The following is a 25,228-nucleotide window of genomic DNA, read 5'->3' on the forward strand; positions in this document are numbered from 1 at the left end:
GCGAGAAAATGACGACGTCGTCGACATAACATAGACAAGTAGGCCACCTGAAACCTCGAGGAAGGCAGTGGATGATTCGTTCGAATGTTGCTGGTGCATTGCAGCACAAGTTGAACTGGCAGAGCACATCGGATGCTATAAAGGCGCTCCCTCTCTTTTTCGTCAAAGGCGATTTGCCGGACCAAAGCTCTATAAAGAAATGCACTGCGCGTCGTGCAAACAGCCGAGGGTGTCGTCTACAGGCGGCAAAGGGCACACGTCCTTCTTAGTAATCTCGTTTCGATGCGAGTAGTCGACACAAAACTACCGGGCGTTCTCGTTTTGACGGGAATGCGTCAAATGGTCCATTGAGCGAACTGGCGGATTCAGCAGCAGCAAAACTGGCTGCGACGCCACGTCGCGAGCGTGCCTCGCGCGCGCCTTGCATGCTCGCGCTTGCTGGCCCGGGCCTTGGCGGACACTATCGGGCGAAAGGGCTGCCGTGGTATTGCGTGAGCGAAGCGAGCGTCGCCGCGACGCTACGCCACCCCTGCTCTCGGAAGCATGTGTTATCCGCGCCTTCCTTGACGGCACAAGCTCTCGCCGGCATTATAACGGCCAAGTCAAAACGCCCCAAGCATCTCCAGGGCCTGTTTGCCCACGAGGAGTTCGCACCTCTAGAGACCGCTCAGTGGTGTTCAAGACGACATTAATGTTTTCGCATTCACAACTCTTAAGAAATGCTTAGGTGTCTTCGGCTTTTTTTTTCTGACAAGCACCACACAACGCCCAAGGGCTCATATATGGTTCAATGATGCCCTTAAGCAACTTTTCACAGCGTAAGCTATCATGGGCTCATTGCAATGGCCGTTTCGGTTGGCGATGGTATCCGCCGTTGCCGCCACCATTGTCGCCGGCGTACGGTCTCCGTGGTAGATATCACTGTGATTATAGAAAAAAAAATGGCCCATTTCCATCCAGGGTCGAGCCCGGGCCCGCGTGGCGGGTGTCAGTTACTCTAGCGCTGAGTCACGCCAGCGCTTGCTATCAGGCAGCGGAAGAATGGCCTATAAACTCGTCCTACCGCACGATAAGTCCTTATCATCCCATAATTAGTATCGTATCGTGCCTCTTGTCTTGCCATCTGAGATGAGTGCCACGTAGCGTCGATACGTGCAGCTTAGCATTGCATTTTGCATACTATTACACCAGGTAGAACACCATGTTGGAGATGAACAGGTAGCGGTACAAGGTTGTTGAACAAGATTTGAGGTTTAAAAGGAAGTCTAAAGAGATGTATACAAGAGCTCTAGAATAAATATATATTTTCTACGTAATTAAATCAAGCTGGATAGGGGGCTATGTCACGGCTGCGTTTCAATGGGGATGCCAATACACCATCATAATCATTATTACCATCGTATCGTCTCACTTCTTGTGGTGCGAGACGCACGCCGCGTAGCGTCTTTATTGACAAGCGTACTTGTTTCGCTGGTGACGATGTTTCACCGTCTAATTGTTGTCGCTCAGCCTTGGATGCACATTCATGTATCAGATTTTCTCGAGTGTTATTCATGGTTCGGTCCGCTGTCTGTTGTCACCCTACGGTGTGTTATCTGATTTCACGCATTCGCGAAGCGAATTGTGTAGTAATTTCTGGAAGACACGCGGGCACTAGCGATTACTCTGGAACCTTCGATAAATCATGTTTAAAAGCCAGCGCGCTTGATCGGCTGATGCGATTTCCGATGATGGCTGGCTGTGTTTGCCGCTATCGTCGTTTTTTCAGTGCAGCCTGTTTTTGAGGCCACAGGTTCGCCCAATAAAACGCCAGTTTTGTCATTCATAGTTTTGCTGTCTTATTCACCGTCGCTACTACGTAAGATATAGTGAAAAAATTATGGGGTTTACGTGCCAAAACCACTTTCTGATTATGAGGCACGCCGTAGTGGAGGACTCCGGAAATTTCGATCACCTGGGGTTCTTTAACGTGTACTTAAATCTAAGTACACGGGTGTTTTCGCATTTCGCCCCCATTGAAATGCAGCCGCCCTGGCCGGGATTCGATCCCGAAGATATAGTGAAGGTGCTGGGTACGTTCATGCACCGAACTTCTCCGAAAAGCCGCGATTCGATCCCGAACCCTTAAGACAGCACCAACGTCGCCTATAAATTCGTCTTAGCGCACGATAAATCATCATAATCTCATCTTTAGCATCGTATCATGCCACTTGTCTTGCGATGTGGGATGCGTGCTGCGTAGCGTCGAAATGTGCAGACTTTGCATTGCATTTTGTATTATTACACCAGGTAGAACTCCCTGTGAGAGATGAACAGGTAGCGGTACAAGGTCGTTAAACAAGGTTTGAAGTATAAAAGGAAGTTTAAGGAGATGTGTACAACAATTCTAGAAAAGATATATATTGTGTACCTAATTAAATCAGCCCGATAGGTGACTATGTCACCGTCGCATTTCAATAGGGATGCCAACAAATCATCATAATCATTATTCCGATCGTATCGTGCCACTCGTCTTGCTGTGTGAGACGCACGCCGTGTAGCTGTACTGCCACGCGTACTTGTTTATCAGGTCATTACGTTTTACCGTCTTTATGTCATCGCTCAGCATAGGACGCACCAAACGCCTTCGAAAAGCCGCGATCCAATCCCGAACCCGGAAGAACGCACCAACGTGGCCTATAAACTCGCCGTAGCACACGATAAATCATCATCACCCAGATGACGATTTATGCATGATGGACTATCGAGCAAGCGGCAAACTACAAAATATACCCCGGGAGCACGATGTTCTAGCAAAAGGATGAACAAGAAGTCAGTAACAACCATTACAACAGCGTCGCCATCAACAGTAGTGCTTCAACAACCAGAGGAGCCACCTACCTTCTGCGGAGCTTCATCGGAATACCCGGAGACCTGGCTCGAGACATTCGAGAGGGTGTCTCGCTACAACAAGTAGAACCTTGAAGATAAGTTACGTCACGTCTATTCCTAATTGGATTCCGCCAGGACTTGGCCTGAAAATCGGGAGTTCTCAATAATGGCATGGCACCTGCTCTGCAGCGAGTTCCTGAAGACTTTCACGTCAGCAGGGAAAAGGCTGAGCTTCAACTACAAACCCAAGTGCAGGTCCCTAACGAGAACGTCGCGGTGTTCACGGAAGAGATGACTCGTCCTTTGCGTCACGCTGGCCTGCAAATTTCTGAAGAGAAAGTACGTCCCCTCATGCGTGGTGTAAAACAAGAACTTTTCGCCGGACTGATGCGCAACCCGCTCACGACCCTAGCATAATTTCTGTCAGGAGCAAGGGCGACTGAGAAGACGTTAGCATTGTGCACTAAGGAACGTAACCGCCAAGTGCTCACGCCGCAGCACGCCATCCAAGCACTAGACTCCGATGACCTTCAAGAGACCGTCAGGGCCATTGTGCGCAACCTCAGGTGGCGTCAGTTCCTTACATTGTCAAGGAGGAACTACACTCATCATTTCGAGTTCCTCAGGTGTAGCCAAGATCGCCCCAACCAAAGCCAGAAGTGATGACGTACGCCTCCGTCACCCGCCGCCACGGTCTCCCTCCGCGCCCGCGCCAGGGCCCTGCAGCGCCTCAATTTCGTCGTTCACCGCCGCCGCGTCCAGCATGCCCGAGCGTCATCCAGCGCTGCGTTCGAAGGAAGATAGAAATTTGGCGCAAACGCGACCACCGACCGCTCTGTTGTCACCGCAGAAAAGCGTGCTACGTCTGCTTCCGGTGCGCATACTGCGAAAAGGAACTACGAGGTTTCGCCGTCAACGCTGCGTGCCCGCAGCATGGTGAACGCCCTCGCGATAACGTTGACTACATCACCACCCCTCAGAGAAGCCCTCACCAGGCCGCCACTTGTCGTCGCAGCACCGACCATACAATGGCCGAGCCCGGCGCAGGTCCATCAGGTCATATGCGGAAAACTAAACGCAACAACCGATGGAGGGGCGGTTGGTGTTCGTCCGTTGCCGGCGACGAAGACACCGAAAGAAACTGTCTGGATGGCCTATCAACGAGACACCGCCATCCCGACGATGCCTAAAAGCAAAGAATACGCCGAGAAAAGGCCTGACGACGCAACTTTCTAGCCACACGCCAGCACGATGCAGCCGTGATCGGACGCCAAGACATTAGTGCAATGCTAGACAACGAACGACCAACTTCGATGTGCTTTTAGACAGCCACGCAGACACCGCCTTAGTGGACACAGAAGCCAACTACTCCGTGATGAGTGAACTCCTTGCCGCACAGTTGAAAAAAAGTTACGACGGCATGGAAAGGCCCTGAAATCTAGACCGCTGGAGGACACCCAATAACGCTAACTGGAATCTATACGGGAAGAACTTTCGTTCATGATCAGGCCTACACTGCCATCTTCGTTATCCTCCAACAGTGCTCGTGAGCCGTAATTCTCGGCATGGACTTCGAGAACAAACATGGCGCAATGATTGACCTGAGGTCGAAGTCAATAACGCGATCCACAGACCAAGCGATACTGACACAGAGGCCTTCCAGTCAGCGTTTCTTGAGTCTACTTGAGAGCCAAGTCAGCATCCCACCTTGCTACAGCATTGTCATTCCCGTCAGCAGAAAAAAACCTGCAGACGTAGAAGGCGTCATCGAGGGCGACCAACGTCTACTGGTCGACCGGGAAATTTCTGTACAAGAGGGATCGCTCGACTGTACGGAGCGAAAGCGAAAGTGATGCTGACAAAATTCAGCCCGGAGTTCAAGCACATCAACAACGGCCCAACGATCGCATACATCGACGAAATTGTGGAAACCGGCTATACGTTTGTCCTCTAAAATCCTGCGGCATCTACCCAAAGACCATAGTTCCCGAACCAGACTTCAAGAATTTAGGTCTCCCTATAAATAGGCAGCAACAGCTCAGAATCCTTCTCCGACGATACAAAGATTGCTTTTCGACGTCATCAAAGATTCAATAAACAACATTTGCAAAGCATCACATAATAACCAAAGAGTTCGCTCGACCACAGCGCCAAAGGCTTTGCGGAGTTTCGGCGTGGGAACGTTAAGCTATAAGGCAACAAGTCGACGAAATGCAGCGCAACGACATCATTCAGCCAACGAAAAGCTCATGGGCATCTCCTGTAGTGCTGTGGGCACAACGAGAAGGTAGTTTTCGCGGGCTGGTGAAAATATCTTTTCCCCAGGACGTCGTTTCGCAAGAAAAACCATGAAGACCCGTGCAGAAAAAGGACTGAACCCTACATTACTGCGTCGATTATCGTCTACTCAACAAGATAGCGAAGGACGTATACCCTCTCCCGGAAAGACAACGCACTGGATCGGCTGTGCAAGTTAAATACTTTTCGTCCACGGATCTCAAGACTGCCTACTGGCGAATAGAGCTCGCCGAGAGGGATCGCGAAAAGGGCGCGTTTTTCACGCTAGACAGCCTCTATGTGCTCAAGGTCATGTCATACGGACTGTGCTCGGCATCTACAATGTTCCAGCGTGTGATAGACACCATGTTAGCAGGTCTGAAGTGGCAGATCTGTCTTCTTTACTTGGACGACACTGTCGTCTTCGCCAGAAGCTTCGACGACACCTTAGGCGGCTTGCTTGCCATCAAGTCATCAGGGCTCACTTTGACGCCGGAGATGTGCCGATTCATTTAAGTTGGGCTTCTATTTCTGGGTCACGTCATCAGCAAATCTAGACTACGCCCCGACACGAAGGAGACAGCTGCCTTTGCAAAGTTCCAGCATCCCATCGATAAGAAGGCAGTGACAGTGCGTAGATTCCTTGGCATCTGTGCCTACTACAGATGCTTTGTCAAGGACATTTCAAGCTTCGCTGAGCAACTGACACATCTAACTAAATAGGATGTCGAGTTCAAGTTATAAACGCGGCAGGCTGACTTCAAACGAGAATTCAAATGACGCATGCAGACGCCGATACCGAAATCCACACTGACGGCAGTAGCCTAGGCCTCGGTGCCGTCCTAGTCCAGAGGAAAGACAGACTTGACAGCAGTCGGCTAGCGTAAGCTAGTCGGCCGCTTTCAAAAGCAGAAGGCAATTATTCTACTATCGAAAAGGAATACCTCGCCATCATTTGGGCTACAGCAAAATTCCGCTCTTACCTACATGCCAGGGCGTTCAAAGTAGTTCACGACCATCCCGCATCATGTTGGCGAACGAAATTAATGGACCCTGCAGGACGCCTGGCGGGGTGGAGTCCCCAGAGTGCAACAATGGGACATCATGATAGTATACAAGTCCGTTCAAAAACACTGTGAGGCCGACTGCGTGTTTCGCGCTCCTGTTGATCCGCCGCCCCAAGATGACCAAGATGGGTACAGACGGCTTTGCCGAGCAGCAACTAGCGGGCGCGGAGCTCAGAAGCCTTGATGAGTACTTGCAAGGCCAGACTGACTTTGTCCCCAGTGTACTTAGGTGTGGATTGCCTTCGTTTTTCGTACCAAATGACATCCTGGTCAAAAATAACTTTTCGCCAACCCACGCAAACAACCTATTCGTTGTGCCGGCAGACTCCGGTAAGAAGCCCTGCACGCCCTGCACGATGATAAGACAGCCAGGCTCCTCGGCTTTTCTCGTACGCTCGTAAGCATACGACGTGGGTGGTCGCCGCAGCTTAACATCGACGTCGCCCGTTTGTTCACGATATGTCGAGGCTGCCAGTGACGCAAGACACCGCCTACAAGGACGGCGGGATTACTACAGCCGATCGAGCCTCCTTGCAAACCGTTTCAGCAGATCAGGATGAATTTGTTGGGGATCTTTCCGACGTCAACATCCGGAAACAAGTGGATCGTCGTGGCTACCGACTACCTTACCCGCTACGCCAAAACGGAAGCTTTGCCTAAAGGTAGTGCTGCTTAAGTCGCTAAATTCTTCGTCGAGAACACCCTCCTGCGAAACGGTGCGTCAGATGGCCTCATCACAGACAGAAGAACGGCCTTCACTGCAGAGCTCACCCAAACCGTTTTGCAACAACGCCAGACAAGCCAGAGGAGGACAACTGCCTACCACTCGCAGACGAATGGTCTTATGGAGCGGCGGAACCTCGTCACTCCACGACCCTCGCCGACATGCTTGGAAAGTACGTGTGCTGATGTGCCATACGTAAACTTCGCTCACAACATGGCGGTCCAAGCAACAACGCAGCTCACGCCGTTCAAGCTGGTTTGCGGCAAGAACCCTACGACAACTCTCGACGCCATGCTGCTGCACGTCACTGACGAAGAAAATGTCGACGTCGCCGCCTATCTCCAGCGCGCCGAAAAGCCCAACAGCTTGCCCGCTGGCGGATCAAGAACCAGCACAGGACCGGCAGCCGGAACTACAATCTTGGACGGCTACGTCGTGTTTGGGTTTGGACTCTGATACGCCAACGAGGACTTAGCGAAAAACTTTTGCTCCGCTGTTTTGCACCGTACAAGATCATCGGAGGCCTTGGCGCACTGTACTGTGGGACGAAGTTTCGCAATCACAGCGGCGCCGCGCACGACCTGAAGTGGTTCACGTGTTACGTGTTAAGCCCTTTTGCTTTTGCTGACGAACTTAGGGACTATGATTTTGTTATTTTGCTGTTGTTGCTTTTTTATTATATGTGGTTTTAGTGTTCGCTTTTGTGTTTGTAGCGTCGCGACGATGCTTATTAGGAGGGGAATATTGGCACGTGCACTTGTTTATCCTTATCGGGCGACCGCTTTTCACCATCTAACATAGTTTATCGCTCAACGCAGGACGCGCCTGCATGTATCGGAAGTTTCTCGAATGTTATCGATGATTCTATTCGCTTTGTGTTGTCGCCGAAGCTTGTGTAATTTGATTGCACGTATACGCGGCGCGAATTATATATGTTGGATCTATAAATATATCTTCAATGACTCACTTTTGTCGAGATGGTGCGAGCATCACCACGTGACTCTGCTCCACCAATATATCGCGTGCCCTCGCTGGAAGGTTCAGGCGGAAAGATACAAGAATGTCGTTGTCTTTAGTTTAAATCAGGTGGATTAGTGGCAGCAGTAGCCGCTTGAGAATTGGAGTTCAGCCACCGTTTTTTTTCCCAAGGTGTTGTTGCTATAGCAATATCTTGTATCTGAAGAAAAATGATGCATTGTTTCATATATGGGAAATACAGATACTGACACATATCAGGGCAGCCGTATCATGATACAGATAAATACACCGAAAGAGTATCTATGATACTACCGAAGATACACGAATGGGAAGAAAGAGAGCTAATCGAGGGGCCCGATTTTTAATAATCGTATTGTCGCAGCACTGCGCGACTGAGGCAGAGAAAGAAGTAGGGTGTGCGCGCCTGATCTCGGGGTACCCTGCGCCGGCTGGGCTTAGCCTGTAGCTTCCATCTCGGACCTCGTTTCACCCTGTAAATAAACATCATTCGTAACATCTTTGGTGGAGGTGCGGGGTAAATCTTGGATGATCCTGGACGACCCAGCTCTACCAACTGCCCGACGGAGTAAGCGCTTGGCCGGTTTACGACCACAAGCAGCGGACATGGTCGATTCTGGAGAAGGCAGTGACGACCCCATCTGTGGCGGACCAGACAGCAATCACGCAGGTCAGGCTGGCTACTGGACACCCCTGCGAGAGCCACTTACCTTTTCGGGGAAGACGAACGAAGACGCCGACGACTGGCTTAAACACTACAACAGAGTGAGTCGCCACAACCACTGGAGCACTACGAAGCAGCTCGATAACGTGTTTTTTTTTCTCGCCGGAACCGCGCTCCTCTCGTTTGAAAACCACGAGAGCGTTCTGACAAGCTGGGACAATTTTGTAGAAGAATTCACCAAGTGCTTTGGGGACCCGATCTCTAAGAAAAAGAAGGCTGAGCACACGCTTTCCAAACGAGCACAATTACCTGGCGAAACGTGTACAACGTACACAGAGGCTGTTCTGAAATTATGCGGAATCGTCAACGCTACCCTGACAGACGAAGCCAAAGTAGGACATCTGCTTAAACGAATCGCTGAAGATGTTTATAATTTTCTTATAACGAAGGAAGACCTTAGTACTCTGTATGATCTGAGGAAACACTGCCTGGCGTTTGAAGCGCTGAAAATGAGAAGGATTGGGCCAAAGTTTGGACGCTTGGACAACGTTACTACTATTGCAAGTGTGTCCGTCCCAACCCACGATGACATATCCTCGGTCATTCGGCAAGTGGTTAAAGAAGAGCTTGAACGCCTTAAAGTTGTTGACGACGCTCATGTGTGCCATCAGTGTGCATTTGATCATCGCTCTCGTGTGCCACCGGCCACCTGGGCACCTCAGAGTTACCGAGAACCTCGCAGGACCTATGCTGATCGTACGGAGAACTTGCCACCGCAACCGACAAGTCTGGGACGCCGAGAAGATGCACAACAACGATTTGTTCCGCGGGCTCTTCCCTCCTACAACCAGCCTGAGAGTACGTTTCCACCCATAACACCCATGTCACCGGTGTCACCCGCGACAAGCCGCGACTCCCGCATTTGCTACAGCTGCGGTGTGCCTGGACACATTGCTAGGTATTGCCACCGCCGCCAGCAGCGTGCTCCACGGTTTAATTCCTACACACCCCGCGTGCCCGCTGACGAGCCCTGGCCGTATCCAAGTTCCTTCCAGCGGCTGCAGCAGGGACGCGCGAATCACAGTGATTCCCCCGTTTACGATCGCAGCCTGACACCACCACCGACACGACAACGACGCTCTCCATCACCACGTCGTCGCTCGTTATCACCGCCGCCGCTGGGAAACTAGCTGGTGCGACCGACGGGGTGAGGCCGCAATATGTTCATCTTCATCCAGACCCCCTTGTGTAACATTGTTTAAAAACAAAGTGTGCGTTTTAGTTGACAATGTGAGTGCTTTTGCTTTAGTTGACACCGGGGCGCCAGTTTCTGTTATGAGCCTGTCCTTCAAAAATCGTCTTGGACAAAAAGTTACGTTTTCTTGGGATCAGAGCGCTACCTTTCGTGGAGTTGGCGCGGAAATGTTACGCCCACTTGGGGTCTGTTCTGTTTCAGTTACGATAGGGGACCAGACATTTCGAAGTGAATTTACTGTGCTTGAACGTAAAACGCGTGACATTACTTTGGGAATTGATTTCTTGCGTGAGTGGGGGGCAACTTTGGATTGTGGAAGTGACGCGAGTTCTCTTCGCCGCGACGCACGGACTTCAATGACAGATAGCACCAGTGATGCCGCCGACGTTCTCTCTGTGTCACAAGATGTGTGTTTGCCCCCTCAGACTGCAATGTTTGTACCTGTGAATACTTCCCGCCCTCGTACAGGTTCTTGTTGCGGTTTAGCCGAGCCCGACTATAACAATGCATTCAAGAAAAATGCGATTGTCCCTCGCTCCCTCGTTGTCACCACTGATGGCTGTACTCGTTTGCGGACAGTGAACGTTTCAACCCCATCCATAACATTGCCGCTAGGACTTAAACTGGCAAGTTTTGATGAGCAAGCCATTGTCAGCGTCGGAACGGTTGAAATGTCAACTGCCGAAAAGAAATTCGACCCTAATTCCAACCATGATAATTCTGCTGACTTTAAGCGCATGATTAATAAGTCGCTGTCGTCTAGTGAGCAGTGTCTGCTGGAAGCTGTGCTCGCTCGCTACGCCACAGTGTTTGATTTTGCTCAAGGCCAACGAGCGTCCCAGACACCACCGGCGTCTCGTATGCAACACCGCATCCATACAGGGCAAGCAACGCCAATTCGTCAGAAGCCCTACCGCGTTTCACCTTCAGAAAGAAAAGTCATCGCCGAGCAGGTCGAAGAAATGTTACAGAAGGGAGTGATCCAGCAATCATGTAGCCCTTGGGCTGCTCCTGTGAAAAAAGACAACTCATGGAGATTGTGTGGACTATCGCTGCCTAAATACCGTCACAAAGAAAGACGTGTACCCCTACAACGAATAGATGACGCCATTGACTGCTTCCACTCCGCGTCGTATTTCTCTTCTGTTGATTTACGGTCAGGATATTGGCAAATCCCCATGCACCGCTCAGACAAGGAGAAGACTGCCTTCGTGACACCTGGCGGTCTCTTTGAGTTCAACGTTATGCCCTTTGGCTTATGCAACGCTCCAGCGGCATTCGAGCGATTTATGGATACCGTGCTCCGCGGACTCAAATGGGAAATTTGCATGTGCTATTTAGACGACGTCATTATCTACGGCCGGACATTTCACGAGCACAATCAGCGCCTGTCGATGGTTCTTGACTGTATCCAGCAAGCTGGCTTTATTTTAAACTCGAAGAAATGTCATTTCGGTGAGCGTCAAGCCCTCGTACTAGGCTTTCTGGTCGACAAAGACGGCATACGACCAGACCCTGAAAAGATAGCAGCTGTTCGCGACTTCCAACAGCCACAAACGGTGAAAGATCTGCGAAGCTTTTTGGGCCTCTGCTCATATTTCCGGCGCTTTATCAAGAATTTCGCACAGCTTGCCTCTCCCCTCACGTATCTCCTTCACAAAGACAGCCCATACTTGTGGACTGCTGACTGCGAGTCGGCGTTTCAACAGCTGAAATTTTGGTTGACTTCTGGACCGGTACTGCGGCATTTTGATCCGGAGGCGTCAACTGAGCTGTACACTGACGCCAGCTGTGCGGGTGTTGGCGCTGTGCTTGTTCAACTCTGCGATGGCCGTGACCATGTAATTGCCTACGCAAGTCGGACACTTACAAAAGCGGAGACAAACTACATCGTTACTGAACTCGAGTGCCTAGCAGTCGTATTCGCCATTCAGAAGTTCCGTCCGTATCTACATGGCCGCGCATTCATGATAGTGACTGACCATCATTCACTCTGTTGGCTGGTTGGGCTGCGTGACCCGTATGTCACTGCTGACAAGAAGAATTGGGACGCCTTCTTACCTTTTGTAACGTACGCGTACAATAGTGCCAAGCACGAAGTTACTGGATATGCGCCGTTCCTTTTGCTGTACGCACGCGCTCCCCAGAGCTTTCTGGACACTATTCTACCTTTATCGTGCCAAGAAGATCCTTCCATCGCCCTGTGTTGTGCTGAGGAAGCACGTCGACTGGCACACCTTAGGACGTTGTCGTCACAAGGCAACAGCAAGATTCGCTATGATTCGCATATCCCCGTCAGCTTTACTCCCGGTGATTATGTTTGGTTGTGGACACCTGCTCGCAAAAAGGGATTGTACCGCAAGTTTCTCGCCACTTACACGGGACAATTCGTTATACTCAGCCGCTTGAGTGATGTGAACTATGTCGTCGCCAAAGTGACGGCAAGTAATCGGCGTTCACGTGCGATGCAAGTTGTTCACGTGGCCAGACTCAAGCAGTACAATCGCAGGTCCCTTTGACTCGCTCAGCGAGCTTCGTCTGCCCCCGGGGAAAATGTCGCAGCACTGCGCGACTGAGGCAGAGAAAGAAGTAGAGTGTGCGTGCGTGATCTCGGGGTACTCTGCGCCGGCTGGGCCTAGCCTGTAGCTTCCATCTCGGACCTCGTTTCACCCTGTAAATAAACATCATTCGTAACAATATCATCAGAAGCCAACAAACAAAGACACCAAGGACAACACAGGGGAAATTACTTGTACCTACTAATTGAATTAAGGAAATGATAAATCATAGGAAATGAAAGTGGATGAAAAAAACAACTTGCCGCAGGTGGGGAGCGATCCCACGTTTTCGCATTACGCATGTGATGCTCTACCAGTTGAGCTACCCGTTGAGCGTAAATACTCCATTTCTGGGATATTTATGTGCTACTACTAGAACTAAGCCTGGGAGTGTTATCCTGCGCCACCACTCACAAACCTTGGCGGCAGTTGTGGCACATCTTTTCTGCCTCAGGCCTCACGAGTACGCGATCTATTTGGATGAATGCAACTGTTCAGCAAACCCACATGTGCTACCTGTTGCTAGATTTGAGACCCTCATTATCTAATGAACGAGAAGAAAGGGGCTTAGCTAAAGGGCCCGATTTTTATTAATCATATTATGAGAAGAGAGAAAAAAATGGCACTAACGACACTATAGCGGCAATGAAAGGTACTCGGGCAATACCTATAGAGCAAACTCAACTTCCTCGACCCATATGACCCGTTCGAAACTCGCAGCTCGACGGTCTTAGTTGCGGTTCTTCAAGAAGGACTGCCGGGGGCAACCAGTGCTGTGTGGAGTGACATTGAAGACCTATGCTATTCGGTGCCCCACCAAGAGTTGTTCATTGCCATGCGAGAATTGATTGATGAAACAATTGTGGTCAATTTCAGAAAGAGTGTGGCGTGAACGATGAACCGCTTCCTTCGTTGCGACTATTTGTCGTCGACTGTAGTTTGATTTCGATATCGCCACTTTATCCGGAAACAAGTCATCTGTATAGGTTCCTTTGTGGCGCCTGTTTTGTGCAAGATATATTGGTGTCCACGTTTGACAAAAGGCTAATAATGGAGGTCGCAGCTGACGACGATAGAGTGCTTCGCGCGTTGCGATACGTAGACAATTTTTTGATAATTTTAAGGTTGATGCCCTCTGACTGTTTGAAAGCTGTGGCGGATGACATTTTAACGTACTTCACAGGGTGTTCTGACACGTTGAATTTTATCTTTGAACTTCTTAAGAAAAAAAGAATTAGGTTTTAGACATAACACTAACTTTTTTCAAGATAACAGTCACGTGTGCTCGATTTACTCACCTAGAACTGTGAATGATTTGCCTCCATTTAAATAAAGCCATTCTAAGTTGGTAAAAAGAAGCATATACACTTCTTGTTTCCAGTGTGCGCTACAGAAAAGCTATTGTGACGTCTTCCAGGGAAGCCTTGACTGTCAAGTTCAGAGGCTAATGGCGGTGGGCTTTCCTGCACAAGAATTTAAGGCGGTAGCTGAGAGGTTACGTGTAAAGCTTAACAGACAAAACAACGGGAACGAAAAATATGACAGCAACAAAGAAAAAGAGAAGTTCATGAGATGCCTTATATTCATAATGTGTCGCACAATATAAAGAAAGTCGCTAGGGACATGGTGCACAAGTGTTTTTCGCTCTGTGTAAGCTGTCAGGACTGCGCACACGCATTGAAGATCTTGGAAAAAAGAAAGAGGCCTGCAATACCAAGCAGGTGAACAAAAACGTCAAGTGCGTGGCGCATGCTACCTATAAAATACCGTTGAAATGGGGTAAGGTCTATATTGGTCAAGACGGGCGATGCGTTAATGACCGGATGCGCGAGCATTGCCCGTTGACCAACTATCAAGGAGCTGGTCACCTGGCTTTTCACTGTCGTCACTGTCGTCAGCGTGACTGTTCACCACTCTTATAAAATGTGACCATTCTTGGGAGGGGCCGGACGAAAAGCGAAAGAGAAATTCTTGAGGCGTTTTATATTAGCATTCAAGCGGAAAGAAAATGCATCAGTTTTGCTTATCTCTCTCTGAGCGATATAGAGATAGCTTTATAAAATGCTGAATTTAAAGATGAGGAAGTAGAAAGTAGAAATAGTTAAGGAAAATGGTGCGTTGATCAATTAAAAAAAATTGTACCTTGCTAAGAGCATTGTGCATTCGTCGGCAGTTTGATGTTCGAGGGCTGATCCTTTTTTTTTCAAATATATGCCAGTTGCTAGTTCAGGGTTGTGGTGTCTCTTCATTCTGTCGCGTTTGCGTCTTAATTTTTTCGCTGGTTTTCTCAAGTGCGTTGATAATACGCCATGGAGCCTTTGAATCACCAGAATAAGGAACGAATAAATTTGTGCAATACTCGTTTTTACGAATACGCGTATAGCGCTAGTTACTATATTTTGAGCGGTACGAAGCTTTTGTTGACATTTCTTACCCCTATATGACTTTACCTCAGTGTGCCAAAAGGCTTTATCTTTAACTAATTTTAGCAGTCCTTTTGTCATCCAAGGGGAGATAGGAGTGCTATAATATCTTTTTTCTAAAGAGTTAACGATTCCGTTAATGCAGCACACAACGCTTTGCTGAAACAGCCAAATTTATTGACATTTTGCTGCGGGTATGTAGTTAAAGAACAGAGGAACTCACCTAATACTGGATAGTTAACTCGATGAGAAATATGAGAATTGCCCTGACAATGACTAGATCAAAGGAAAAAAATGGTGGTAGTTGAATGATCCGTCATGGCAGAATCATAAACAATACACCAGTTTGAATCGTTGTTCTAATCGCACAAGATATGATCGATCAGTGTGGATATCAATGAAGTTATACGTGTTGGTGATTTAGGGACGTTATGGAATCCATATGATCTAACAAGATTCAAATCTTCACTGCCATGTTCCTTTAAGGATGTTTGTGAGAAGAGGAACAAGTACGCTTCCATACTTCTTAACCAGCGTGGGAGGAATACCATCAGCACCACCAGAAAGGGAAACATTGAAGTGCTTCATACACTGCAAAACAAGGTCGCCATTAACTGATAGTGTACACACCGTGTCAGACTAAAAAGGGAGGTTACTTTTATCACCTTTCACACCACATATAGAGCAACAATGTTGTGCAAAAGGATCAGCAGCGTTCGAGACAACACCGTTTTCATCCAGAAGCTAAACATCTGCGTTCTCTTTAGAAGTGTGAGAGCGCACGAAGGTCCAGAAATATTTTGAATTGCGCGTCATGCTGCCTGCAACACGTTGAGTGTGGTCGTAGTGATCATTCTAATAATAATAATAATAATAATAATAATAATAATAATAATAATAATAATAATAATAATAATAATAATAATAATAATAATAATAATAATAATAATAATAATAATAATCTTAGCCGTAACATGGCACTCTAGGCGGCTCGTGATGCTGTAAAAAGGCTGAGGCCCGTACGCTAGAGCGTCGGATTACGAGCCATTTAGAGCAGGCATTTGCATGGTGCAGTCGACACGTGCTCAGACACACGCACAGACACACAAACACGCACACACGCACGCACACTTGCTCAATCGCAGAGCACGTCCCATACGCACTTGGTAGGCCAGAACTGGGCAGTCGACGGGTGCACGACGCACAAGAGCGCCGATTCAGTGTGGTCGCAAGGAAGGGCGGTCAGAGTGGAGAGAAACTTCTGTATTGGTGAGACGGACTGAAGAAGAAAGATGAGTGCTGCTCAGAGAGCCGTCAAACATTCTGCAGAATATACGGACTAGTGCGATGTTGCGCTCGTATTGCAGGGTGGGCCCCTTGAGTGCTTTGAGGCAATCCTCATAGGCTGGCACGAGTTTGCGATAACAGAAAGGACGGGAGTAGAGGGTGCCTGTTGCCCGGCGCTGAACAACCTCGAGTTTGTCAGCAAGGTGAGTTTGGGACGTGGACTATACTGATGAACAGTACTCATCATCATGATTGGAGCGCAGCGGTGGCGTAGAGGAAGAACACCCGCCTCACGTGCAAGAGGTCCGCGGTTCGAATCCCGGTGCCGGCAATTTTCCACCGGATTAAAAAAAACCCGCGTCTTGATAAAATTGCATAAAAAGGCCTGCAGTGTGGCCTGATCCCGGTGACCAGAACCGGTAACGCACTCCCTCACCAGAGCAGGATTGGCCACCCTGGTGCTGTACTTGGCCACAACCTCCTATATGAACACACCAATCAAACCCAGGCCCTCAGTCTCCAGCAGCAGAGGGTGCTAAGAATCCCTGGCTCCGGACAGGCCGCCATTGGAATATGAACCTGGCAACGTTTAACGCTAGAACGTTATCTAGTGAGGCGAGTCTAGCAGTGCTAATGGAGGAATTAGAGGGCAGCAAATAGGATATAATAGGGCTCAGTGAAGTTAGGAGGCCAAAAGAAGCATATACAGTGCTAAAAAGCGGGCGCGTCCTGTGCTACCAGGGCTTAGCGGAGAAACGAGAACTAGGAGTCGGATTCCTGATTAATAAGAATATAGCTGGTAACATACAGGAATTCTATAGCATTAACGAGAGGGTGGCAGGTCTTGTTGTGAAACTTAATAAGAGCTACAAAATGAAGGTTATACAGGTCTGCGCCCCTACATCCAGTCATGATGACCAGGAAGTCGAAAGCTTCTATGAAGACGTAGAATCAGCGATGGGTAGAGTGAAAACAAATTTCACTATACTAATCGGCGACTTTAATGCCAAGGTAGGCAAGAAGCAGGCTGGATGCAAGGCAGTGGGGGAATATGGCATAGGCACTAGGAATAGCAGGAGAGAGTTATTGGAGTTTGCGGAACAGAATAATATGCGAATAATGAATACCTTCATCCGCAAGCGGGATAGCCGAAAGTAGACGTGGAGGATCCCGAACGGCGAGACTAGAAATGAGATAGACTTCATACTCTGCGCTAACCCTGGCATCATACAAGATGCGGACGTGCTCGGCAAGGTGCGCTGCGGTGACCACAGGATGATAAGAACTCGAATTAGCCTAGACCTGAGGAGGGAACGGAAGAAACTGGTACATAAGAAGCCGATCAATGAGTTAGCGGTAAGAGGGAAAATAGAGGAATTCCAGATCAAGCTACAGAACAGGTATTTGGCTTTAACTCAGGAAGAGGACCATAGTGTTGAAGCAATGAACGACAATCTTGTGTACATCATTAAGGAGTGTGCAATGGAAGTCGGTGGTAACTCCGTTAGGCAGGATACCAGTAAACTATTGCAGGAGACGAAAGATCTCATCAAGAAACGCCAATGTATGAAAGCCTCTACCCCTAGAGCTAGAATAGAACTGGCAGAACTTTCCAAGTTAATCAACAAGCGTAAGACAGCTGACATAAGGAAGTATAGTATGGATAGAATTGAACATGCTCGCAGGAACGGAGGAAGCCTAAAAGCAGTGAAGAAGAAACTAGGAATTGGCAAGAATCAAATGTATACGTTAAGAGACAAAGCCGGCAATATCATTACTAATATGGATGAGTTAGTTCAAGTGGCTGAGGAGTTCTATAGAGATTTATACAGTACCAGTGGCACCCACGACGATAATGGAAGAGAAAATAGTCTAGAGGAATTCGAAATCCCACAGGTAACGCCGGAAGAAGTAAAGAAAGCCTTGGGAGATATGCAAAGGGGGAAGGCAGCTGGGGAGGATCAGGTATCAGCAGATTCGTTAAAGTATGGTGGACAGATTGTTCTAGAGAAACTGGCCAGCCTATATACGCAATGCCTCATAACCTCGAGCGTACCGGAATCTTGGAAGAACGCTAACATAATCCTACTCCCTAAAAAAGGGGACGCCAAGGACTTGAAAAATTATAGACCGATCAGCTTACTGTCAGTTGCCTACAAACTATTTACTAAAGTAATCGCAAATAGAATCAGGAACACCTTAGACTTCTGTCAAGCAAAGGACCAAGCAGGATTCCGTAAAGGCTACTCAACAATAGACCATATTCACACTATCAATCAGGTGATAGAGAAATGTGCGGAATATAACCAACCCTTATATATAGCTTTCATTCATTACGAGAAAGCGTTTGATTCTGTCGAAACCTCAGCAGTCATGGAGGCATTACGGCACCAGGGTGTAGACGAGGCGTATGTAAAAATACTGAAAGATATCTATAGTGGCTCCACAGCCACCGTAGTCCTCCATAAGGAAAGCAGCAAAATCCCGATAAAGAAAGGCGTCAGGCAGGGAGATACGATCTCCCCAATGCAATTCACAGCGTGTTTACAGGACGATTCAGAGACCTGGATTGGGAAGAAATGGGAATAAATGGTAATGGAGAATACCTTAGTAACTTGCGATTCGCTGATGATATTGCCCTGCTTAGTAACTCGGGGACCAATTGCAATGCATGCTCGCTGACCTGGAGAGGCAAAGCAGAAGAGTGGGTCTAAAAATTAATTTGCAGAAAACTAAAGTAATGTTTTACAGTCTCGGAAGGGAACAGCAATTTACAATAGGTAGCGAGCCACTGGAAGTGGTAAGGGAATACAGATCTACTTAGGGCAGGTAGTGACGGCGGATCCGGATCATGAGACGGAAATAATCAGAAGAATAAGAATGTGCTGGGGTGCGTTTGGCAGGCCTTCTCAGATCATGAACAGCAGGTTGCCATTATCCCTCAAGAGAAAAGTGTATAATAGCTGTGTCTTACCAGTACTCACCTACGGGGCAGAAACCTGGAGGCTTACGAAAACGGTTCTACTCAAATTGAGGACGCCGCAACGATCTATGGAAAGAGGAATGTTAGGTGTAACGTTTTTAATATATGGGGTTTTACGTGCCAAAACGGCTTTCTGATTATGAGGCACGGCGTAGTGGGGGGCTCCGGAAATTTCGACCACCTGGGGTTCTTGAACGTGCACCTAAATCTAAGTACACGGGTGTTTTCGCATTTCGCCCCCATCGAAATGCTGCCGCCGTTGCCGGGATTCGATCCCGCGACCTCGTTCTCAGCAGCCTAACACCATAGCCACTGAGCAACCACTAGGTGTAACGTTAAGGGATAAGAAAAGAGCAGATTGGGTGAAGGAACAAACGCGAGTTAATGACATCTTAGTGTAAATCAAGAAAAAGAAATGGGCATGCGTAGGACATGTAATGAGGAGGGAAGATAACCGATGGTCATTAAGGGTTACGGACTGGATTCCAAGGGAAAAGAAGTGTAGCAGGGGGCGGCAGAAACTTCCGTGGGCGGATGAGAGTAAGAAGTTTGCAGGGACGACATGGCCACAATTAGTACATGAGCTGGGTTGGAGAAGTATGGGAGAGGCCTTTGCCCTGCAGTGGGCGTAACTAGGCTGATGATGATGATGATGAGCACTCACGCCGTGGCAAAATGAAAGAAGTCTAGAGTGCTTGGAAAAGCTCAGGTCCACAGGGAAGAGATACAGGGTACACAAACCCCAGAATGAGATGAGCCTTAAATATAGTGCCGTTGACATATACGGAAAAGTCGAGAGAAAGGCTGAATGTTACAACCAGAATGGCCTGAACGGTGTCCATAGGGGAAGTAGGTTGGGCACAGCAGTAGTTGTGGTGGCCGATCCGCGTGGCAGCACATTTTTTCAGTTCTAGCACAATGTTTGTTATTGCGGGCCCAGTCGTTCAGCTTTGAGGAACGTATTTATTTCAAGTGCTTAAGCTGCGTATCACCAAAACTGTGCAATGGAAGTGCCAACTTGTTAATTAAACACATTCCTGGGATATGCATCAGGAACTTCTGTTTTATTTAATATTTTTTCCTGACTACTGTTTGTAGTATCACAGCGAGAAACATTTTAATGGAAGCCGAAGAGATTTGGCCGTTTCATCATACCGACTGCACAAAGCTCTGGCGACACCTTTTACTCTTCCCCGCAATACACGCAGATCTTTCCATGAAAAAATAAAGATGTCAAAAGCAAATTACAGTTTCATCGACTAATTATGTTCTGCTTCTCAAGCAGGTGTCGAAGCAATCCTGGTATTCGCGGCTGCACGTATAGGTCTTGTATGATGCAGGCCCTCCTATGCATTGCTGCACGCTGCACATATTGCGAGCATATTTTTTTACAGCATTCAATACAAGGACACAGAGACTCATGTGAAAGCACTGTGTCATGTTCCTTTCAGTGCTTCAGCGTTCTTGGGTGCTTCACGATATATTTATCCCCAACTAGCCCAAAGACGCTGCGTGCACATGAAGTAAGTGAGCGTGGGAGATTACTGTGAACTCGTACTGAACTGTATTTCACATGCAGAATCGAATGGCGCACTGCCATCTGAAACGGGCCGCATGGCTGAAGATTTACGTCCAATTGTTCGGCTACTAGTGTCTTTCGCTTTCGAATGTTACGTTTGCAGCTGGAAACTGCGCAGAACTCGTCCGTTGAACTTGAATCACCATAATTCACCCACGAAGCACGCCGTGGTTCACCACCTGAAGTTCCCGCACGGTTCGTTCACCACATCATACATCACGCGAAGTCAGGAGTGCCATATTTCAAGTCCCTCCAATGCGAAACGGAAGTGAAAATAAATTTTCCTCGACACAGTTTCTCAGCTGTGCTCGTTCGCTCGGCAGATACGGACTTGATGGACGCGCTAGGCCTACGCCTATTGTAAACAACATCGGCGGCAACCGAGTGCTGTATATCCAGACTTGGGACTTGGAGTGCATGTTTCCAATCGTTTCGAGCACAACAAAATAAGCATACAACATGGACAGGCGTTGCCGCAATCATGAACCGGTGTGATGTTTTAGCAGACGATCGCGCGTTGAGACCGGCGTAATGACATTGGCGGATTGGATTTGTGGGCGTCGTTCGAACTCGGCACGAATTCCCGTCGCACAGCCACCGTCCACAGTCGCCTGCCGTGCCATTGTCGGCTTACTATCACAACAGTGTCTTTCAGGAACACTGTCGCGCACGTCGTGCGTCCAAGGAACTCGGACGATCACTGGTGCCGACTTCTTCGCGTCGGTAGCCATCATAGCCATAGCATCCAGAGGCGTCGCGGCTTCTGATTGGTGGACGCCGGCATTGCAGACTCTGGTTGGCGGACACTTCTAGCACCGGTAGTCGGCAAAGTCTCCGCGCGTCGGGACGCGTTACCTTGTTCGCCACCGACGCTTTCGACACGTGCCGACACATGCCAGTGATTTTGGCGCCCGTCTCTGCGGCAAGCGTAGGCAGTCGCCGTCCCTCGTAACCGAGCGAACTAGCACAGCAGAGGGAGCGAACGCGCAGCGCACGGGCGGGCGATGAAGAACGCAGAAAGCGTTAGGATGAAAGTGCAGCAGGAGGGCACAGCGGAACCATAAAGCGGAGGAGGAGTGAATGGCGAAAGCGTCAGAAGAAAAGCGTATGGCCGCGCAAGATGGGCTCTTCGACAGCGGTGGCTACAAGATAGCGCTCCTCTTCTTTGTCCCTGTTTGTTTGCGCACAAAACGTTTTTTAGAGCGCAGCTCTTTGGCGTCCGTTCCTGGGTTTCGCGTCGTCGTCGTCGTCGGCGTTGGCCTCGTAACCAGCTCGCCGACGAATCTGCTGCTCCGCCGCCGCGCATGCGCGCTGTCGGCTCTCCGGGCGAGGGAGGATGATGGAAGGGAGGAGGAGAGACTGTGGAGGAGGGCTGGCTACACAAATGGCTCTTTGGCGTCCGTTCCTGGGTTTCGCGTCGTCGTCGGCGTCGTAACCAGCTCGCCGACGAATCTGCTCCGCCGCCGCGCATGCGCGCTGTCGGCTCTACGGGCGAGGGAGGATGATGGAAGGGAGGAGGAGAGACTGTGGAGGAGGGCTGGCTACACAAATGGCTCTTTGGCGTCCGTTCCTGGGTTTCGCGTCGTCGTCGGCGTTATCGTCGGCCTCGTAACCAGCTCCGCCCCCCTTTCATCCCCCCAGCGCTAGCAGCGACCGACTGATACCGCTTTCGTGAGTCCGCTACCGCACTCACGAAAGACGTCGTGCACTTCCTGCAACTCGCATTAACCGTCCATCGATCCACACCGATGTTAGTAGTGGGGGACTTTAATGTTGACATAAAGACAAACAGCAATTTCCTAACACTTATGCGGGAGAACATCCCGTTCCTCTCGCTCGTAACGCGTCCCACGGCTGTGACAACCTCGCGAGGCACTTGTATAGATCTCGTCTTTGAGAATCAAGCATTGGTGTACCAAGTCGAACATATATCAGTCTATTTCTCCGACCACAAAGCTTCCTTCATGACTGTCAAGAACTGTTAGTGGAGTCTTTGTTAAAGGAATACGTGTGAAAAATAAAAAAAAATTCTGTGATAGCGCATACATGTGTTGCTCGATTTCTTTGCCTCAATCTATCGAAAAGGTGAAACAGCTTATTTGCTGCGCTCAAATTTCGCATTAGGAAGTAACGTAATCGTCGGTAATTTTTTTTTTAAAAAAAAGATAGTGCCAGGGTAGTGCGCGTCGTCTGTTCAACGATGACGCCACCAATACCATATATGGAAACAGAGCACTGCATGCGCGGGGATGCGTCAGCGGCGGCTGTTGTGTATCGTGCTCACGCGCTGCCTCCCGCGGTCTCCCGAATAGCGATGCAGTAGCGCCGTACTTCGCTCCGTTTGCGACGTGCCTCACGAGACACATTGTCAGCGCCAGTCAATATGTCGCGGAACGTAAACACGCATAGAGCCGCACTCAAATTTCACATTAATTATGGAGTATCGTAATCGTCGGTGAATTTTATTTTGTCATGAAACGTGTAATTCTATGTGAGTGATGTACAATCATAAGAGTTGTTGAAAATCTGTAGGTATATATTGCTACGTGGCACTCGAAGGGAGCGGCCACTGGATGGACAGGACGACTTGCCTTGTGTTTACGTGAACTGGCTTCCATTTTGCTCAGTGTTTTTGACGCTTGTGTATATACCGTGTAAAAAGTTTCTGCCTAGTTTTTTTTCCGCGTAGCACTTTGGCGGAGGTTTTGGGTACGTTACTCCACGTAGCAATATATTCTGCAAAACATGTTCTCTAGGGTAACTAATAACTGCCTGGATATGCTGAAAAATGCACTGGTTTAAATTATTTTTGTACGTTACTGACCTAAGGATTGGCAAGGCTTGATAAGCAAGGCTGTGACACTGGTCTTCTCTTGCTACCCTCAGTTCTTCTAGAAAGTGGAAAAAAAACTTCGCTAACTGGTGTTTCTAAGTGGTGTACTGTAGCGCAAGCATGCGGGAAAGAAGAATATTCGACAGAGAACTCTGTAGAGCTGTGCGAACTGTTCTTCCTTCTTCCAGTTATGCCTGTGCCACCTCTTAAAACTCACACACCAAGGAGCCATTGTCATGAGCGCTCCTTTTTATTTCAGGGTTTTAGGTATGTATTAAGCTTGAGTAAGGTGTCGCTCATATCGGGGTTACTATGGAAAATCTGTGCTATGAATGAGGTGGCAGAGACTGATCTATGCAGAAGGTATCGTCTCTATCTTACGCGAAAATTCTTGTTCTTGTTGCAGGATAACTACCAGAGCATGATGTTTCCCGCAGAAAAGTTGCAGGCCGGGATGTATTGTGCAATGGCGAGTCATTTTTCTTTTTTTTTTGTTCACAGCGACAACTTTGTCTGTAATGAGAATGCTTTCGGTATCTTCACCATTAGGAGGAGGAGGAGGCTGGACGGGCTTCGCAGATGTATGCTCATCCGAGCTATTGATGCATCAAAGATAGTGAATCTGCATAGTGAATTTCTAACGCCTTCTGGAAGTCCTAGCGGTCTGTTGCCTTCCGCTGCTCAAGATCTACAGGAAACTTTAAAGACGCTTTGCCATATCTAGCGCAATTTCTTTTCTATACCCGAGCCTTCTCATTTGCTTCGCCACATGCGAGCTTTCTTCAGAGACCTGCATTTTTTCTTTAAATTCATCAAAAATCCATCTCAGATGTATGTCCACCCGAGCCACACATACATCAAAAAGAGTGAAAGTGCAGAATGGAGTAAACACGTCCTTACGAAGTCCTAGGGATCGGTTTTGCAACTCTTCGGAATCTACCCAAGACTTTGCAAACGCCTTCACAATATATGGCACAATTCCTTCACTACACCCAATATCTCTCATATGCTTCGGTATATCTGAGCTTCACACGGACAGTTGCATATTTTACATGAAATCGGCGGGCGCTCCAGATAAGAGGCGTGTCTCACGCCGTTCCGCGCTCTTAGACGCTCGCAAGTGTTATAGCGATTGTTTCATTCCAAGCAACTGAGGAACATGCTTTGTTAGTGATCAAGAACATCAGTGTACCAAAATTGTGAGTTCTTGCAAGCCTGCTTTCGTGTTACGAGTACAAGCCGTCTTCCGACGGTCCGACCTGTTCAACTGAAGTAACTCGGCAGAGATACCTGGCGCTCCTTTCGGGAAGACATCGTAGTCGACACAAATACTGCCCGCATCTTCAGTGTCCCGCATACCGTCTAACCATCGCCTCCTCCTTTTTTTCAGTGCCAGTGCAATCGCCCGCTCCCCAATGGGAGCCATCGGTGCGATGGTACGACTGCTTACGTCTTGCTTGAGTCTGAGCTCGCGCCGCTGCCGTCCCGCTGGAGAAGAGCGCCTCTTTTGCTTTTTCACTGCCAGCCAGATGCGACCAATTCGACCGTTTACCACTGTCTCCCAACCCCCTTTCCTACTCTCCCCCGTCAGCTAGTGTTTGCGCCTGCTTTACGATCTTGGAGGAGAGTACCATCTGAGTGGCGCGTAACGACAGAAGTCGGAGGAAGACTGACAGACGTGTGATAACTTGAAAGACGCAGGGACATAGCG

The 25,228-nt window shown here is 48.7% G+C and overlaps 1 protein-coding gene across 5 annotated transcripts in view; it reads left to right on the forward strand.

Moving 5' to 3' along the window:
• The window catches only part of LOC139061367 (uncharacterized), a 409,988-nt gene that overhangs the window by 89,114 nt on the left and 295,646 nt on the right, over positions 1–25,228 (forward strand). For 4 of the 5 annotated variants that reach the window (XM_070541329.1, XM_070541330.1, XM_070541328.1 and 1 more), the window contains one exon: positions 23,924–23,986. The exons of the other annotated variant lie outside the window; for it this stretch is intronic. In XM_070541329.1, the coding sequence (XP_070397430.1) occupies positions 23,924–23,986 (63 nt within the window). The remainder of the gene's footprint in view (positions 1–23,923; positions 23,987–25,228) is intronic. 5 annotated transcript variants of the gene reach the window in all.

This window comes from Dermacentor albipictus, chromosome 6 (genome assembly GCF_038994185.2).
Source record: "Dermacentor albipictus isolate Rhodes 1998 colony chromosome 6, USDA_Dalb.pri_finalv2, whole genome shotgun sequence".
Taxonomy (NCBI): Eukaryota; Metazoa; Arthropoda; class Arachnida; order Ixodida; family Ixodidae; genus Dermacentor; species Dermacentor albipictus.